The sequence below is a fragment of the Halichoerus grypus genome, chromosome 10, assembly GCF_964656455.1.
Source record: "Halichoerus grypus chromosome 10, mHalGry1.hap1.1, whole genome shotgun sequence".
Taxonomy (NCBI): Eukaryota; Metazoa; Chordata; class Mammalia; order Carnivora; family Phocidae; genus Halichoerus; species Halichoerus grypus.
In genome coordinates, this window is record NC_135721.1 from 36096264 (window position 1) to 36116196 (window position 19933).

A 19933-nucleotide genomic window follows, 5' to 3' on the forward strand; every position below is an offset into this window, starting at 1 on the left:
ATTCACGGGTGGCAATTCTGTTGTTCCAGTGTTGCTATTCCCTATGCACTGACCTCTCTGATTAGTCCTAGTGCTCATTCCTACAAGGCCCAGGCCTGGCCTCAGAAATCCTACTTCAGGGGCGCCTGGGTGGCTCAGTCATTAAGCATCTGCCTTCTTCGGCTCAGGTCATGATCCCAGGGTCCTGGGATTGAGTCCCACATCGGGCTCCCTGCTCCGCGGGAAGCCTGATTCTCCCTCTCCTACTCCCCCTGCTTGTGTTCCTGCTCTCACTATGTCTCTCTCTGTCAAATAAATAAATAAAATCTTTAAAAATAAAAATTTAAAAATTAAAAAAAAAAGAAATCCTACTTCAGGTGGCCAACAGGCCCTGGGTTCAGATGCAAGCCAATGACGACAACATCAGCCAACATCTGTAGAATGTGCTGGCAGACCCTATAGATCCGATCATGTCCTACCACTGAGGCACTCTTATCCTTGCAGGGGATCAGAGAGGCTAAAGAGCTTTTCTGAGGTCATGTCTCAGGCAGCAAGGGACTTTCCTGGGCAACCACTGAACAGTACTAACCACCAACCAGCCCACCGGCCATCACGCACACTCAGTAAGCACTCAGCCACCATTTGTGGATTTAAAGGTGGGACGGGCTAGTCAATCACACAGAAAGTAAAGTGTTTACTAGCATCCCCCAACTGACCAGTTTTGAGTCTAACAGACTAAGGTCCCTAAATGTCTGGCCCACTGCAGCTAGGTGTGGCTGGTGGAGGAGGTGCTGCGTCAGAGGCATGCCAGCATCCCACCTCCGTCCCACTCCCAGCCACAGGAGTGTCCCTGCCTGGACCACCTCTCTTCCCTGCTCACCCTTCAGAACTCTGTCCACATCACACCCATTTATTCCATGGGTGTTCCCTGCGCATTAAATCCATGTCATGCATCCTGCTGGGTTCAGAGGATGTCACCTCCAGCTTTCGAGGAAGCTATAAATGTGTTCAGAAAAACAAGGCGAACCTGCATGAAACAATGGACAGTGTACCTAACCAATTTTATTTGTTGGATGAATAAATATTTACTAATCAGGTCCCATAAGCCTGTTCCTGCGCTCAGCCCTGGGGGTCGATGACGGAGACACAATCCCGGTCTGTACGAAGCTGGTGTTGGAATCTGGTCAAGAGCTGAGTGGTGATTAGGAATGGGCAGGGGTGCTCCATTGTGCAGCTGCAGGGCTGGATGGGAGTGGTCCCTTGGAGCTGGCAGATGCAGCTGCTGGAACAGCTGGACAGCTACTCTCCCACCTGGGTGGGAGGCCATTTATCCAAGGCTGCTCTTAGCAGTTACTTAGGTGAGGTTAAACTTCCCACTTAAGTGGCTTATCCAGTCCACAGAAGGAAACAACCTTGCAAGGAGAGGAGGGGAGGGTGAGGTTTCTTGTGCTTTCCAACCAAATTACAGCCAGAGGCAGCCCACTTTTCCGTGTGTGCTGCGTAGAGGGTACCAAATTCTCATTCAGTCTCTGTGGGCTTTAATACATCTCTCACACTGACTAAACATTGTATCAGCGTGTATCCATCTAACAGGCCAGCATGTTGCCTTTTGCCATCATAAATATGAGTTAGCAGGAGCATGTTAGTGAGAACTAGAAGGTTTGTTGTACAAGCAAGCCTTGTTGGCCTGGTCTCCTCCTCCTGCCATAACTCTCCCCATCCCCCCATAATTTTAAAGCAGTCCACTTCTGTAAGAAAAAACAGGGGGAGGAGCATTATACATGGAAGTAGTCAAAACAGTGAAAAGTTAGCAGCTTAACACGTAATCTCTGATTGGTCATTGCCCTGGCCCTTGGGTCCAAAACCTGGGATTGGTATTTTGCCTTTTTTCACATTATCCATAATCACGCAGGGCCCCCTATCTGCACTGTTGAGTTCTAAAGCACCATTCACACAGACTGCTATATGAATGGCAGCCCCCTCCAACCCCCACCACAGTTGTGCAGTGGGAACCTCACCAACCTCACTGTCCATGAGGAGTTGGTCAGCCCTTGCTATCAACCCCTATAAATCAGCCATTCTCAGGTATTGGGCTGTGGCAGGTTTTTACTGATTCACAATAATATAAGAAAATAGTAAGAAATAGGGGCTCCTGGGTGGCTCTGTTGGTTGAGTGGCCGACTCTTGATTTTGGCTCAGGTTGTGTTCTCAGGGTCCTGGGATAGAGCCCTGCGTTGGGCTTCCTGCTCGGTGCAGAGTCTGCTTGTCCCTCTTCCTCTGCTCCTCCCCTGCTCACACTCTCCTCTCTCTCTCTCAAGTAAATGGATGGGTAAAATTAGAAAGAAAGAAAGAAAGAAAGAAAGAAAGGAAGAAAGGAAGGAAGGAAGGAAGGAAGAAAGAAAGAAGAAAGAAAAGAAAGAAAGAAAGAAAGAGAAAGAGGAATAAAAGGAAAGAAGGAAGGAAGAAGAAAGAAAGAAAGAAAGAAAGAAAGAAAAAAGAAAGAAAAAGAAAGGAAGAAAAGGAAAGAAGGAAGGAAGAAGAAAGAAAGGAAAGAAAGAAAGAAGAAAAGAAAGAAAAAGAAAGAAAGAAAAGAAAAAAGAAAAGAAAGAAATGAATGAATGGGGGCACCTGGATGGCTCAGGCAGTTAAGCAGCTGTCTTCAGCTCAATTCATGATCCCAGGGTCCTGGGATTGAGCCCCGCATTGGGCTCCCTGCTCAGTGGGGGTCTGCTTCTCCCTTTCCCTCTGTGCTCTAACTCAAGTAAATAAATAAAATCTTTTTTTTAAAAAAAGATTTTATTTATTTATTTGTCAGAGAGAGAGACAGAGCACAAGCAGGGGGAGCGGCAGGCAGAGGGAGAAGCAGGCTTCCCGCTGAGCAAGGAGCCCAATGTGGGACTCGATCCCAGGACCCTGGGATCATGACCTGAGCTGAAGGCAGCCGCTTAACCAACTGAGCCACCCAGGCGTCCCAAATAAATAAAATCTTAAAAAGAAAGAATAATCGCTAATAGTTACTGAGTGTTGATTATGAGCCCGACATAGTAATAGGGCCTTCATTGCTAACAGCAACCTTATGGGGCACCGTTATTGCCATCCCCACTTCCCCTGTGAGGAAACTGAACCAGAAGCAGCCCCCTGGCCTGTATTCTTCTAGCAACAACCAGAATCATGACCACTCTGGAAAACTCTCCTGTGTTCTGAGATTATATCCTTCCTAAATACTTGGTGTCAGACCGACCTTTCTGTCGTGGGACGATGGTGATAGTGAGGTCGGCTCCTGGCCTCTCCCCCATTCTTCCTGCTTCCTGGCCGCTCTGCTTGTTAGGTCTTTGCTATCTTCCTGGCGGGTTTCCCACCTCCTGGCCTCCTCCTTCCTGCTCGACTTGCTCCCGCTCAGCCGGATGTCAGTGCCAGGGTCAAGTAAGGCTCTGATCTTCCCCCTCCCCTGCTCAGAAACCTTCCAAGAATTGCTGCTGCCTCAGCCAGGATTCGGGGTTCTCCAAGGTCAACCTGTATCCACTCACTCTGTCACTTTGGTCCAAGCACAGGAATGCCACCCTACGGCTACATTCATGTTCCCAAACTATTAGGGTCTCCTCTTTCTCTTCAGTTTCCCACTGTCCCTGCCCCTTGAAACCCTGTCCACCTCTCCTCCCTCCTCTAATTCATGCCTTTACTTACTCATTCAACACACCTACTTGGAGAATCGTCTATGAGCTGGCTATAGCGTGGGTGCTAGGCCTCTTGGGGTTCTCAGTCCAGCAGGAGAGAAAGAACTGAATGAGGAATCACAGAAGGTGCTACAAAGGGGAGGGCCCCAGCACCTAATGTAGGAGGGCTAAGTGGTCGGGGGTGGGGAGGGACCAGGGAAGGCCTCCCTGACATTGTCAGGACCTCCCCTTCGCCCCAGTTAGCTTTGTCCCATTTCCCCCTGGGACCCTCTGCTGCCCCTCCTCTGGGGCAAGTGCCTTTCTGTACCCCATTAAATTATCACAGCAAATCTTAGAGCCAGTAGGTCTATGTAAATATTGGTTGGGAATTGAATCATTGTGCCCACTCCTGGCAATTCAACTCGTGGAGCTTAGCTATCTTTTCAACCATCATAGTGATTACAGGGTGGGTTTTCTGCTCCTGACATCATCCGAGTGGGTAGCCTTGTCTTTAGTTTGTTCAGTGAGCTGCTTAGCTCATAGAAAACTGAAGACTATACCCAACTGTAATCAGAGGTTATTCTGCAGGGTTGGGATTACAAAACAGGTTTCCATTTTATATTTTCTGTGCTTCTATAAATATTTGAATTTTCCACTACCAACTTGGGTTACCTTTATAATTTGGCATTTTAAATGTCTTTAAGTAAATTAAACAAACCAAAGAATTATTTGTTTCTCCCACTCTACTTGTTTGCTTTATATTTCAAGAAAAACAAAGTTATCTGGACATACCCCTGACTTCCCATTCCTGTGGATGTCGATGAATAAGGACCATAGACAAATTTGCTGACCTAAGAGGCTAGGGTGAATTATAAGTGCTTTCTTGTGAAGGGTCTGCAGCCATAAAATAAACAGCCAGAGCATTTATAACTGTAGAAAGTGTCCCCAAATTCAGAGGAAGATGATGGAACTGGATGGGACCCAGGCAGAGCTTTGCCCTTCCCTGCTAAGAGCCCAGGCCCACATTTGTGCATAAGATTTGCATGGCATGGGGGCGACAGGAGAGGCAGGGGCCCCTCTCTGCAGAGTCACCCTGACCACCACTCCCTGGAATAAATGAACGCTCCCATCACAGCACACTCATCTGTCTGGATGGCTGGGCTCAAGGCCAGCCTGCGGCTGACCCACATAGCCTCCCCCAAAGCATGCAGAGGGCCCCTGCTCTCCCACAGCCCCTGAGACCTCAGGCTAACGGCAAGCAGCCAACCTTCCCTGGTTTCTTATAGTGAAATCTCTTCTCCAACCTGGCATTCACCCTGGAGGCAGTTCTCAAATGCATCAACTATGAGAGCCGACCTGGCATGAAAGAGTCATATGGAGAAAACTCCCTAACAGAAGCCGTAACCTTCAGCTGAGGAAGATGTGCAGGCCAGAGTGACTCGGCAGGGAGGAAGCGAGAGGAACAAATGCTCAGATCCTTCCTTCTGCCCCCAGATCTCCTGCTTGTATCTCCATTGGCCAAATAAGTGCTTAGTTGACTCCCTAGGCTAAACATTATTTGTTGCTTATCTAAAATTCAAGCTTAACTAGGCATCCTGTGTTCTTATTTGTTAAATCTGGCACAACCCTAAGCAGAGACCACCCTACTCCCTCACACACACACACACTCAGGAGCCCAGGAGGGTGTGACACCCTGAGTGTGGCAGAGGAACAGCTGTCGAGTGGGGACCCCCAGTCACTTACAAAAAGCCAGCCCTGTCTCTCTCCCACTCTCTGCCTGTCTCAAGCACTGGTGGCCAACGTGTTTGAATATATAACCCCCAGCATAGAATGTATGCTCCAGAAGTGCTATTAAAAAAAACCAGAAGTGGGGCACCTGGGTGGCTCAGTCGTTAAGCGTCTGCCTTCGGCTCAGGTCATGATCCCAGGGTCCTGGGATCGAGCCCCGCATCGGGCTCCCTGCTTGGCGGGAAGCCTGCTTCTCCCTCTCCCACTCCCCCTGCTTGTGTTCCCTCTCTAACTGTCTCTCTCTCTGTCAAAAAATAAATAAAATCTTTAAAAAAAAAAACAAAAACCAGAAGTATCACTATTGTGGATCAGTATTTTTAGAAATACTTGAGGGCCAGATGAAATCAACATTTCCAGGTCCATTCCAGCAAGCAAGCATTTTACTAGAAGCTCCAAGTCATCCTGTAGTTGGTGACATGAATGACTGATGTTTTTCCCCCATATCTAGAGATGGGTCACATTGAGGAGCAAGAATTATAAACTGTTGTCTTTGGCTACCAGGAGTAGCCTTTGCAAGACTGCTGGCCAAATTTGTGGCATAGTCTGTGAGTGAGAACACAGCCAGAAAAGTGATCTCGGGGGCCATCATCACCTTCCTGCCATGCTGTTGAGTTGGGTGTGAAGGACTTCGAATGAGTCACAATTTTGAAAAATGGGTGAAGGCAGTCAAAAGGTGCAAACTTCCGGTTATAAAATATATGAGTCCTGGCGATGTACAGTATGGTGACTATAGTTAACAATACTGCATTGTAAAAAAATCAAAATACTGTATTGTATACTCTCTACCTAAGAGAGTAGGTCTTTAAAGTTCTCATCACCAGAAAAAAAATTTTGTAACTACGTGTTGTGATGGTAGTCAACTAAGCTAACTAGATTATTATGATCATCATTTTGCAATATTTACAAATAATCAAATCATTATGTTGTACACCTTAAACTAATATAATATGTCCATTATATCTCAATTAAAAAAAAGTAAACAATTTTTGAGGGGGTGTCTGGGTAGCTCAGTCAGTTAAGTGTCTGACTCTTGATTTCACCTCAGGTCATGATCTCAGGCTCGTGAGATCGAACCCCGCATCAGGCTGCATGCTGAGCATGAAGCGTACTTAAAATTCTCTCCCTCTCCCTCTGCTCCTCCCCCCCACCCCGCCCCCCTCTTGTGCTCGCACGTGCTCTCTCTCTCTCTAAAATAAAATAAAATTTAAATGTAAAAAAGGAAACAATTTTTGATGGCGGGAGTTATATTTCTTAAACATTCCTTAGGAGGTAAGTGAACAGATGAATGAACTTATGAATGAGAATATACATCCATGGGCGCCTGGGTGGCTCAGTTGGTTAGGCGACTGCCTTTGGCTCAGGTCGTGATCCTGGAGTCCTGGGATCGAGTCCCACATCGGGCTCCCTGCTCGGCGGGGAGTCTGCTTCTCCCTCTGACCCTCCTCCCTCTCATGCTCTCTGTCTCTCATTCTCTCTCTCTCAAATAAATAAATAAAATCTTAAAAAAAAAAAAAAGAGAATATACATCCAGACGTATATTCTGCTCATGTTTTCTGAGGACACCAAGGATACCCCAATTCTCTCTCATCATGGCCTTAGAGATTAGGAACCTATTTGGAAAACTCCATTATTTAAAAGGCTAAAAATCAGATTTCTGTTTTCCAGCTGTTGCAGAGGTAAGGGAAGAAATCAAGCCTGACCTGCCATTGCCAGGAGGCCTGCAAGCTGACCACACGCCATTTTCCCTTCCTCACACCAGTGGACACCAGCCTGCCTTGATGTCTTCACCAACCCAGCCCGGACGACCGCATACAGGGAATGCAGCCCATCCTGGGGTGACCTCTGCTGGGTCAAAGCTCCTACCGCCTCTTGCATTTAATCATACAATTGGCCACATAATACTTTCTGAACATAAAGATGTCAAATTTAATTGCTCCATCAATATACCTAATATGTACCAGGACATTGCAGTTATTTCTTGGTGGAAAGATGGGAAGGAGTTGCTTGGGGCACATCATGCCATTACTCAGTTTTATCCAGATGATGAAGTTACAGCAATAATCGCCTCCTTCAGGTATGTGTTCTCTCTTCCTTTCTTTTTTTAATGTTGTTATTTGTGATTCAAAAGCAAAAACCTCGAAGTTAAAAAACAGGTTTTTGTTTTTGTGTTAGCAACCCTCCTGGTGCATTTAGAGTGTAGATTAATAGCTGACAGTCTGTATCGTTGATCTCTTTTACGTTGATCTTGGCCCCACTGAAACTTGATTATCAGAGGCTCTGCGTCCCAGGGAACCACTCCCCCTCTCCCCCCACTGACCTACAAGTTATGTCAAGTCCCGCTCGACTCAAGAGGTCTCCCAGTAGTAAGAACAGTGTTTCTTACCGGTTGTGAGGAGACATCTAAATCACCCCATGGGCATGGAGCTTTGAACACATTCCCATCCCTTTCATTTGCCTTATCCCCCCCTCTCTTCCACCTGTCCCCACCACCCCCTGCTTCTGCAGATCATGGTGGTGATGTAGCCCTCATCCTATTGGGGTGGGAAAAGGTGGAAAGTGGAAGGTCTAAAGGCTGGAGAAATGAGACAGACCTTCAGCCACTTGGGTCACCGTCTCCATGTTCCACTTTGTTGGAGGGTCCAGCCGAATGCTCTAGGTGTGTGTGTGTGTGTGTGTGTGTGTGTGTGTGTGTGTGTGTGTGTGTGTGTGTGACAGGGCTAAGCCAAGTCAGCATGTATATCTGGAAGAATCCCTTGTTCCTAGGATTGCATCATCGTATTTGCATTGTACTGCAGACAGTGAGCCAGCTGCTTTGCTTTTCCCCCATCCCTTTTTTATTTACTACTCTCTCCTCTTTAGCCAGGAGGGGTTTGGATTTTTCGTTTTGTTTGTTTTTGAGTCAGAGTCTCTTTGCACGGACAGCTTCAGAGTTCAGTGGACCTGTGGTCCTTGAAAGCTCAGAATGAGGTCAGAGCCACACAGTTGGAGCAAGTGCCTTTTCCCTGGGCTTCTTCCACTCGGAGCGGAGCCCTCTTTGATCTGGGATGTTTTCACTTTCTCTGGCCTGATACTCGGGGCAGTCCCAGACAGGGTCATGTCTTTGGTGAATCATTTTGTTTCCTTTTCAGAAAACTGCCTTGGAGATACCACAAGGCTAACAACTCCAGTTAGAGTTTAGTGTGTCAACACTTCCACAAGATGCACCCCCTTTTTTTTTTTCCATATTTTTTCCAAGTTAAAGGCTTGGTTAGCATCAAAGCAAAGAACATAGTTTTCACATTTTCCATTGGTTGATTTAAACTCTGGCTAGGTCTCTCGGGCTGCCATTCTCAGCCAGTGGCTGAGACCACTCAGGAGATTTGACTACATTCTTTTCTGCATCAGCTACAAAACACAGACATTTTACCATGCTATAGACACAGCTTCCCATGAGAGAAGTAAGATCATCATTTAATAATGAATAAGGAACAATTTATTTTTTTTAAAGATTTTATTTATTTGAGAGAGAGAGGGAGCATGAGCAGGGGGAGGGGCAGAGGGAGAAGCAGACTCTCCACTGAGCAGGGAGCCCGATGCAGGGCTCCATCCTAGGACTCCGGGATCATGACCTGAGCCAAAGGCAGACGCTTAACCGACTGAGCCACCCAGGCACCCCTAAGGAGCAGTTTAAAGGCTTCAAGAAACAGAACTCTGGCACATTGGGCTCATCAGGTATCATTGGAGGAAAGTACTTCCCTGCTGACTCTCTGGGCTGGGGTTCCTGAACAGGGGTCCTGCCACTGGCCAGCCGGGAGACCATTGGGGAACTGCCTTCTTGCCAAAGAGATGGGTTTGGACCCCATGACCAACAGCTTCAGGTGTGTTCAAGGGGTCCATGAGATGATTTTAAAGGACCTAAATTGGAGAGTTTTTAAACTTAAGAGTAGATGATGGTGTATCTTGGATTTGTGTCTTCAGAGTTCAGAAGGTTACCTGGGTCATAGTTTTAGAACTTTAGGAAAAAAATGATACTTTTGCATGGGTTCAACTTCATTTTCATAAACTCATTCTGAAGGGGAAAAAATCTTATTTGGCCTCCAAACTAAGCCATAAAGCAAATTTAGTGCTCAGGATTCTTATAAATGGTGGATGCTGTGCTGAACTGAGCAGCTTTGGGGATAATACCAAGTCCACCATTATAATATTCTTCAGCTATATTAAAGCCATGTTCAGGTGATCCAGGAGCCATATAGAGATTCAATGAAGTAAATTATAGTGACTTAAGGTTATAAATATTTGTGTAATTTCTTGGCAGGAGAGAAGGATGTTGGAGCCCCTAAATTTGATATCTTTTAGGTGAGGGCCCTGAGGTCCCTATGAGTAGGGTGACTTGTCCAGGGTCACTAGGGAGTAAGCTGTCACCCTTAAGCAGGGGACTTGGTTTGCACATCTGCAGTGTCTTCTATTCTCCCATCTCATAGGCCCTAAAACAGATCTACTCTGGTTCCCAGGAACAGTGAAGAGTTAAAGACTATTCCATGTATGGAATTTAATCAGGAATTCATTAGCCTGCAATTTTGTTGGAATTGCCATTAACAATACCTGTATGGACCACGTGTATTTAAGGGAATGGACAAAATACAGATGTGTGTATATTGGCAGGGTCAGAGGAATTATGGAGAGAAACACAAGGTATTTCGAGTTAGGTCACGGAACCATTTTTGTATAAGGTGTTGTTATAAGAAAGGGTAGAATTATAAGAAATGAGTTTTGAAAATGATGGGGTCTCCAGATTGAGGTCCCCATCCAGGTACCAGCATGCATCCTTTAACTATGAAGCAACTGTGGGTTGCTGGAGCCTGATAGGATTGTGGATGTGATGTAACTTTCTTAGTCTTTCATGATTCCACATTTCCTCCTCTATATCAGGCAGACCCCACACTTACACTCCTAAATGCCCCATTCTGAAAACAAGGGTTAGTCAAGTGTCTGGCCTTTGACCCTAGAACAAGATCCGTTCTGGTCGAAGGTGTAGATTAGGGCGTGTGCACACTTAAGGGAAGCTTTCCCCTCTTACTCCTTCCATTGCTTCCACACCCCCTCTTTTCCGTGGTGGCCCGATTCTGTCATGGTGCTCTCTCCCTTCCAAAGGAAGAAAAGATTGTGATAAAGTAATTTACACTAAGGAAAGCGTTCACATTCACTGATGACATCATTTTAGACATGAGGAGTAGAGATTTTTTTTTTTTTTCCAAATCACCACACAGGCAACTGCCCACCAGTTATAAAAACAGTCAGCCTTGCTCATGAAGGTGTTTGCAGGCACCTTATTGGGTGAATAACTACCTGAATGAACGTCTGGACATTGAGACAAGGAGGGTACCACTGGTCTGTGTCCTGCATGTACCTGTGAACAGGATAGAGGGGAAGGGAGAACCTAAGGTCAGGAGCGGAAGTGCTGAGATAGTGTTAACATGTTTGTTAAGGTAGTGTTTCCTTCAGATTATGGATTTGGCCAGAAGGGGAAGTAAGGGGAGAGGACCTGGCATCACTCAGGAGCCAACTCATCTTTCAGTCAAACCTCAGTTTATTGAAACTGGGGATGGGAGTGGGGATGGAAATGATAGAAGTTCATGTGCATTTAAGTACAAGTCCCACCTACTTAGGAAAGACTAAAGAGATTTAAGATCATGAGTGAGAGTGTCCCTGAAAGATTTTAGAAATTGCTTGGTCTTAGTTTCTGTATGTATATATTTCAAAGTTATTTTAATGGTAATATATGTACTTCGTTAAACACTTAGAAAATACCAAACACATACAGAGAAACTGTGGCCCACAACCCCGAGGAAACCCTTCCAAGCACATATAAATTTAATATTCCTGAAATGAAATTGGCATTTCATGACACAGATGATTATGTATCTCATTTCGTTCACTTAATGTTATGCATGTTTTCCTGTATAATTAAAAGTCTTCAAACTATTTTAATGGCTGCTAAATGCCACTGTGACCTGCTGTTGTAAAACAGAAGCACATATAGAAGAACATAAATGAAATTGTAAAGCAAAATGCCAACGTCCGGGGCGTATACAAGGGAAGAAATAACTGATATGGTACCTCAAGTCCAGATGCCCTCTTGAAGTGGGTCCATTCTGTGCTAATAATTCACATTTTTTCCTCTTTCACTTGGATATCTATTATAGGTGTAGGAAACACTCAGTGTCTGCTAGCGGGTTGGGGTGTTCCTAATTGATGGTTTAGTGATTAATACTGAAAATTGTGCCCCACACCCCACATACCCCACATTCCTGACCTAGTCCTGGATGGTGTGCAGCTCAGGCTGCATTTCTCCAGAGCGTCTAGTTTTTCTCCTTTGCAGGGCTTAAGTCACCAGGCTGGGCCACCCCCTTGGCTCTCCAACTGGTATTGCTGCCTCTATCTGCACGTGATACCAACTTGAAACTGTAGCTCATCCCTTTGTCCAGATCCCAGGATGCTGCATAGCCAGGGTCTTTCCCTGGAGTCTCTAAAAGAGGGTGTAATTTTGGGGATACACAGTTAGCTCTACAGTCTGGCACAGGGCATAAGGAGCTCTCTGGCTTAGGTGGAAACACTAGTTAGGGTGTAAAGCATTCCAGGCAGGCACCAGCCATCAGACCAGAAGACTGGGGATACCAACTCTCAAGCAAAAACAAAAGCCGCTGTTCCTGTGGGCGGCCAGGCCCTGCAGATTTAGTTTATTGGGGTAATTTGTGGCCAAGGGAAAGGATTTGATACGTTTTCTGTGTAGCCTCAGGATTCCCCAGTGGGAATTAAATTCTAGCTTAGTTGTCAGTAGCTTAAGCTGGAAGGACTTTATTGCTTTCAAAAATTGGAGTTCTTTAAAAATTTTTCATTTTTAATTTTTTTATCATGGTAAAATATACATAAATGTATTTTAACCCTTTCTGAGTGTACAATTCAGCGGCATTAAGTACATTCACACTGTTGTGAGGCCCTCACCACCATCCATGCCCAGAACTTTCTCATCCTCCCAAAAGGAAACTCTGTGCCCATTAAACCCTAACTCCTCACCCCCTTTTCCCTCAGTCCTTGGTGATCTCTATCCTACTTTCTTTCTCTGTGACTGTGACTACTCTAGGTACCTCATGAAAGTGGAATTGTGCGACATTTGCTCTTTTTTGTGTTTCTTTTAAGAAGGCTGTAGAACTTAGCTGCTTCTCAAGAGTCATTCCTGAGCAAGGCAGTCTAGCTGTGAGGGGTCTGCAGGACAGGGAGGCTCTGTGTGTCCTTGCAGCTGGTCCTGGAGCTAACCCAGCTGAGGCTGCACTATTGTGACGGGCTTTGCAGCTGCTGGCCCCATGGCTCTGTCCAGGTGGTTCCTGTCTAGACGTGGTGGCTGAGTCCGTATGGTGGCTTTGGTTTTCCCTGGTTCAGATGTTTGTATTTGGCCAAAATCTGACACGATTTTTATACCTTTTTGGAAGCGATGCATACACATGGCAAAATACTCCAACGATTCAAAAATCCTCTCTTCCACTCCAGCCTCCGGCCCTTCCCCAGCGAGGAGCTGTGGTTATCCAATTCTTGGGTATCTTTCGGAGATATTCAATCCATTTGAGGTGTGTGTGTGTGCGCGCGTACGCGTGTGTGTGTGTATGTGTGCACGCGTGCGCCTGGCCTCAGAGTTCATCTAATAAAATGTTACAGCTCTGGTTAAATCAAAACCCAGGACTCAGCATTTTTTGTGGCTGTGTAAATGCTGTTTTCAGCTGAGTCATGTAGTAGGCTGTGATTACCATCTTACCTCTGTATAGCTTTTTGATTTTCCTCAATTTAAGAGCTTCCTTGTTGGTTAGTTTGCTTAATTTTCTAAGTATCAATCTCTCGTTTGTCCCTAAACTCTAAAAGCATCTCCTCGCAAAGTGATGAAATTACCAGACCTGGTTTTTTCCTGAGGAGGTGCCTGTCCTGAGGCTGTCCCTCCTTCTGCTCCGGTCTGGGCAACTTGCCCCCCAACTCTGAGGTACAGCTCAGTCATCTTTGCTCCTATTGTGGGGGCCCTTGTTGCTCCTGTTTCCTCCAGGAGCCCCAGGTTCCACATACCCCGCCCCCAACCCTGTTCTTGGCTTTTACTCCTTCACTTTGGCATGGAGCCCATCTTCCACTAGCATGGTATTTGCATGTCTGAAAATGCCATTATCTTTTCTGCCCTCACCTTGAGATAGTTTGGCTGGATACAGAATTCAAAAGGGAAATAATTTCCTGTTGTCATTTGGAAGTCATTGATAAATCTCCTTTTCGCTCGAAGATTTGTTCCTGAGAAGTGTGGTGCTGTTCTGATTCATGGGTGGTACTGCTTTACTTCTCTCTGGAAGCTTCTGGGATCTCCACTTTATCTTGGAGTGGTGACATTCCCTGGTGAACCCCTTAGTGGGTCTTTTCTCTCCCACTGTGCTGCCCACCTAGGGGCCTGGTTAGGAAAGACCTAGATCTCCAGTTGTGGGGCATTTTCTTCAGTTATGCTCCCCTTCCTGTGTTCTTTCTGGAACTCCTCTTGCTCCGTTGTTGGAACCCCTAGATTGCTATTCAGAGCTCAGAGCCCTTGCTGGGGAACCTCCAGAGACTCCCTGCTGTTTCCTTTAGGGAGGAGGAGCTTGGGGGCAATCACTCCTGTCTCCACCTCACCCCCTCCCTGCCTTCAGCACAGCGGCCTTTACTTGCTTGTCTAGGAGGCAACAAGTAGAACTATTTGTGGAAAATGTTTTCTGTGCTGTTAGTAAGATGGATCTGGACTTGCTAAGTAACTCAGGCACATAGCCCTTCTCCCCAGTTGATCACCTTTTCCTGATGTGATCACATTCCCTTTGCACTCTCCTTTTGTATTCCTGGCCTGAATTTTCCTTCCTTGCTCTTTGGCTTAAGGTACTCCTAGACTTTTTGTGCCTTTTGCATCTGATTTCTGCAGCTCAAGCTGGGCTGTTAAAATATTACTTATGCCTCATGGTTTCTCAGTTCTCTGGGGCCTCCGCACAGATGCTCTTTGCATCCTTGGGCTTCCTTCCTGCGGCTTTGCCTTGTATGTCTCTGGGACCTTCACTCGCATTCTGGTCCCTGTGTCTCTAAGTCATGCGGCAAGCCTGCTGCGACGCCGGGGTCCCAGACCCCGAGCCATAGCCAGATCTTCAAAGGCACGGCTGTCCTCAGCCTGTTAGATCACATCGTCAGTCCGGCCCCTGGGTCTTGCCTCAAGAGAATGACTCCTCTTCTAAAGTGAACTTGTGAAATATGTGGAAAGGAGCCCCCCTCTTCAGTAACCATCATCCTTGGTATTTTTTTTTGGAATTGCAGAGAAGACTAGAATGGTCAGCCATGCAGAATCTTCAGGAGCTGCCAACCATTCAGCTACTAGCTGATACCCATGATGGACAGGGCGCCGTTCTAGACACATGCTTCTCTCCTTCTTTCTTCCTGCCACCATGACATTCTGGGAGATTTATCAGAAGAGGGTCGGCTAGGCCCTTATTTGGAGATATTTGTCCTGTGAGGTCTCTTCCCATGTTCTTCCAGTGACCTCTAGACATTATGATCTTCGTTCCTGCCCTAAAGCATGGAGAGATCTGGCCTTTCTTTGACCTCGAGTCCTTCCCAAGTCCAACATTCATTCATCAGGTGCAATTCCAAAATTATATCACTCCTACACGGGAATGAGGGCAAAGGCGAAGACAGAGTATTCTAAATCAATGGGGTGCTGCTGAGATTGGCACATCAGGAAGTGCAGGTGACAGCTGAGAGTCACATTATTCGGTCTTGGAAATAATAAGGAGGTAATATTAACCCAGGCAGCTCTGGTTCCCCTAGTTCTGAGTGACACCATTGTTGTTGTTGTTGTTTTAAGATTTTATTTATTTATTTGAGAGAGAGAGTGTGAGCAAGAGAGCACAAGCAGGGGGAGCTGAAGAGGGATGGGGACAAGCAGACTCCCCACTGAGCAGGGAGCCTGATGTAGGGCTCAATCCCAGGACCCTGGGATCATGACCTGAGTCAAAGACAGATGCTGAACCAACTGAGCCACCCAGGTGCCCTGACTGACACCATTCTTGACATATATTTTAGTTACTCTGCTAGTCAGAAGCTAAAAGGGAACTGCAAAATGGCATTATTGGGGAGAAGTTGTAATTTAAAATGTTCCTGGGGTGCTTGGGTGGCTCAGTCAGTTAAGCATCTGCCTTCGGCTCAGGTCATGATCCCAAGATCCTTGGATTAAACCCCACGTTGGGCTCTCTGCAAATAAATACATAAAATCTTTTTTAAAAAATGTTCCTTGTTTGTTCTAAAAACGTGTGTTCAACCTCCAGGCCTAGGTGCCCCGCTGTGGCAGGTGGGCTCCTGATGCCCTGTATGTGTTCATTCTAGCAGCTGCCGCCTGTCGCCTGGGGGCCCGTGGGCCAGGATGGCGACCCCTGTCACCTTGCCAGCTTCCTGGTCTCTTTTAAGCATTCAGCTTCAGCCCTTGACAAGGACTTGATTTTGCTTCGGGATAAATAAGTTGTATCAGGGAGCAAGCTGCTGGAAAGGAAGATGGATCCCCTCCATGGTTTTCTTCTTTTACTTTTTTTCTCTCGCCATGACCTTTGCTCTGTCTGATGAGCAGAGTAGAAGAAATCAGCATCTTTGGGCCAGGGAAGGTGTCCTCTCTTGGAGAGTGTCTGCGAGCATTTCAAAGAGTTCCTCCATTCCCTCACCCCTTCCCACCTCCAGCTAAGGACAGGTATTGTGTAGCTTCCTGCTTGTAAACATGCTGGAAGGGGGGAAAGCAGGATTCTCAAGTTTTTAGAGCCTAGGCCGCCTGTTTATAGCAGATACTTTACAACATGTAGTGCTCAAACTGTAGTATGGGGAAAACAAAAGAAAGGTGATCTATAATAAAATAATATGAATGTGAACGTGTAAATGCCAGGCATGACCCCTCCAGGAGAGAGAATAGACAATACAGGGACTTGCATGCCCCCTGCCATGCCCCCACGCACATGGCAACTGCAAATGGAGACGTGCTATCAGTGATCTGAGTCATGGCCAAGTTCCAAACAGCACAGAGGGATGGTGGCCACCATTTTCAGGTAATTGCAGCCCTGGGAAATTAGGTGGATATTAAAACCAGACACAATTCTTTGTTTGTATGTAAATGGAACTGGGTTCTAGTCTCAGAAAGTCATCTGGGATATGGAACAGTTGCCCCTGGCCCCTAAAAGTTGCCCTTGGCCCCTAAAAGCCATGGTGCCCCCTAGTTTTTGTGCCCACCTAAAATAACCCTACAAATTTGCAGAATACCTTGATGGGGCAATACCCCAGTATAGAGAACCCTGATATATAGCCTATCATTGAAGGCAAGACGAATAACAGCACATGCATTAGTCATGGTTCTTCAGAGAAACAGAACCAAAGAGGGAACGAGAGAAAGTTATTTTAAGGAACTGACTAATGTGATTGTGGGTGTTAGCAAATCCGAAATGTGCAGGGCATCCGCTAGAGACCCAGGGAAGAGTTGGTGGTGCAGTCTTGCATCTGAAGGCAGTTTGGAGGCAGAATTCCCTCTTCCTTGGAGGATCTCTGTCTTTGCTCATAAGGCCCTCAGTTGACCAGATGAGGCCCACCCATGTTATGAAGGGTAATCTTTACTCAGAGTCTACTGATTTGAATGTTAGTCACACCTGAAAAATACATCTAGAGTAATGTTTGACCAAATATCTAGGTACCATGACCTCGTCATGTTGACACATAAGGTTAATATAGCGTATGACGAAGAACTTGAAGAATGTTCTGCTCCTAAAAGGAACTCAAAGGGTAGTCACTGTAAATATCTTTATGTGTTTTCTTTGAAGCATAACCAATGTGCAGCGTTCAGACAACGGGTCATACATCTGTAAGATGAAGATAAACAATGAAGAGATTATGTCTGACCCCATCTACATCGAGGTCCAAGGTAAGTCTGGAGTGGCCTGTATTAATTGCTTTGCATATAAAACTCTAGAATTTGGCGCGCCCATTTATAACTCTGTATGCAAATTCTGCAAATTGGTAAGCACTGAAATTTTACAAGGTGATCCTCTCTTGAGACTTTAGGTAATAATGAATGACATGCATTCAATTCTCAGAGTTTTAGCTCTATCCTCAGCAATAGGGCTGAGATAAAAATGGATTATGGACTTTCTTGTCCTCAGGTTTTTTACAATTTAGAAACCTGGAGACTTTTTTTGGAAGCGAAATGCATTCCACTATCCAGTTCTCAGTGTTGGCGTCAGATACCACTCACGTGGTCTAGTGGTGATTTGCCTCAGAGGGTCAGCAGTTTTCCCAAACTGGATCAGCAGCTCGATCTGGGACTCATCTGGGGCCCTAGGATTTATTGGGTACATGGTTCAGTACAGTTCCATGACATGACATGAGATAGGCTCAGTGGGGGTACAAAGTGAGACATGGACTAGGAGAAGGAGGTCTCTGCCCTCAAGGAACTTGAACTGCAGTGGGAAGTGTCAGCTGATGCCTAGGTGAGCCCAGGTCCTGAGGCCCCAGGTCTCCAGGTGTGCATGCCTGGTTCTGCAATGACAGGGCCTATCAAGGAAGGCTTCAAGGAGGAGGCACCTCTATTATCATCACAGGTGATCACTCCTCACCAGCCCACAGGCTGCCTCCAGGGCCCTGCATCCCAGCTTTCTGAGCACCCCTGCCATCAGAAGCACCCAAACACCTTTCTTTTCTACTTTCTCCTGACCCTCCTCCCCACAGGCTTTGGAACAGGTGATTGGCTATTCAGGGAAGTTCATCTGGAACCATCTCCCATTGAAAGGCTGCTCTCCTACCCATTGTTTTGCAAACCTAAACCTCATACCCACTAATGCTGCAGGAGGCCTGAGGGAGAGACCCCCTCAGAGGAGTCTCCTTTAGAGCTTTGTTCTAGGCCCATCCCAGGCTGGACAGCTAAGCCTCCTCAGGGTTATGTCAACATCAGCCCGCGGGTGGGGGACGTGATGGTAGTGTTCCTATGTTTGCTGTTAACCTTGGAAATATATTAAGAGGACATTTAACTTGTCAGAATCCCAGCAAAATGCCCAGGGCAGGAACACATTAGGTCCAAATGGAGTTTTTGCAAACCTTTGAAACAGGAAGAAAGAATCCCATTTTGCCACTACCACATCATTCCTTCTGGGATCAGATCTGTCAGTTCCCAATCCCAGAAGAACATAATTTAAATCCCTGAGGACAGTTAGCTTGACCTGCTAATTTTTTGGCACATGCTCCAAATGAGTATTAACTGGCTTTCTCTGAGATATTTCTAAAGTTCCCTTCCTTATGGCCTCGATCCTGAATTACAGTCAAAGATCTTAGGATTATAACTGTGTAACTGTGTCTACACTGTGCTCGTGAGAATGTAGTTTGAAAAGCGTCCAGCCCTGCACAAGTGTACAGATTTTAGAATTCATTATCGCTCATCTTAAAGTAGATGGTCCTCAAAAACAGGCGGACCTATTACGTGGCTTTGTTTTTACTCTGTGTGTATTTTGGGAAGGAATACTGAAAACGTGAGAGCCTCTCCGGAGTCTGAGCAACACCTGATTTCAACACTGCCAGGCGTCCCTTCTGGTAAAACCAGTTCTGAATCCCCACCACAACCCCTTTGGAAAAGTACCCTAGAAAGCCTGGTGGAGCTAGTCAGGGAGGCATTAGCTTCTATCCTTTCTGAGCCAACTTTCAGAAGGTGAAAACTGGCCGTTTCAGACTGGAGGTGGTATATAAAGAGATCTACTGCCAAGTTCCAGAACAGTCTCCATTCCCCTTGGGGCTCCAGCTTTGCCCGCAGACCTAAGACGCTCTTTCACTGAACGCTTTCTCCGCAGGCCTTCCTCACTTTACTAGACAGCCGGAGAGCATGAATGTCACGAGGAACACGGCCTTCAACCTCACCTGTCAGGCCGTGGGCCCTCCTGAGCCCATCAACATTTTCTGGGTTCAGAACAGCAGCCGTGTTAATGAACAGCCGGAAAAGTCCCCCTCTGTGCTAACTGTTCCTGGTAAGTCCGAGTCGGGTGCTCGAACAGTGGAAGGGGTCAAAAGCTCGGTGCCCGCTGCTGGCACCGTGCAGGGGAATGAAACACGGGGGCAGCCGAGTCAGGGGCCGGGGCCGCGGAGAGGGAGGTGGGAATCTCCGGCGTGAGAGTTCGCGAGCCGGGGGTGGGAAGTGGGCGAAGGCGCTGAGGGGTGCCTGTGCTTAAGTGAGCAGAGTGGCCAGGATCCCCGAGCCCTGGCAGCGGGAGCCCTGCTCACACCTCCCATTGCAGCCAGGCCTTTGCTGGCCTTCGCTTCGGGAACCACCGACGTGAAGACCACTGATGTGAGGTTTGACAGCAAGGAACCGCATTGGTCACGGGGGCCGTTGTGGGACGATTGAGTCATTGTGGGATCGTGGCCACACTGACAGTCAGTGGGCATCCGGATTCCCATCTGCATGGAAGCGCCCCGGCTTTGTCCCCGGCACC

The 19933-nt window shown here is 46.7% G+C and overlaps 1 protein-coding gene across 2 annotated transcripts in view; it reads left to right on the plus strand.

The window, feature by feature from the left end:
- MERTK (MER proto-oncogene, tyrosine kinase) overlaps nt 1–19933 on the plus strand; it is a 106010-nt gene that overhangs the window by 21333 nt on the left and 64744 nt on the right. For both annotated transcript variants that reach the window (XM_078056307.1, XM_078056306.1), the window contains exons 2-4: nt 7086–7494; nt 17282–17382; nt 19295–19468. In XM_078056307.1, the coding sequence (XP_077912433.1) occupies nt 7086–7494; nt 17282–17382; nt 19295–19468 (684 nt within the window). The remainder of the gene's footprint in view (nt 1–7085; nt 7495–17281; nt 17383–19294; nt 19469–19933) is intronic.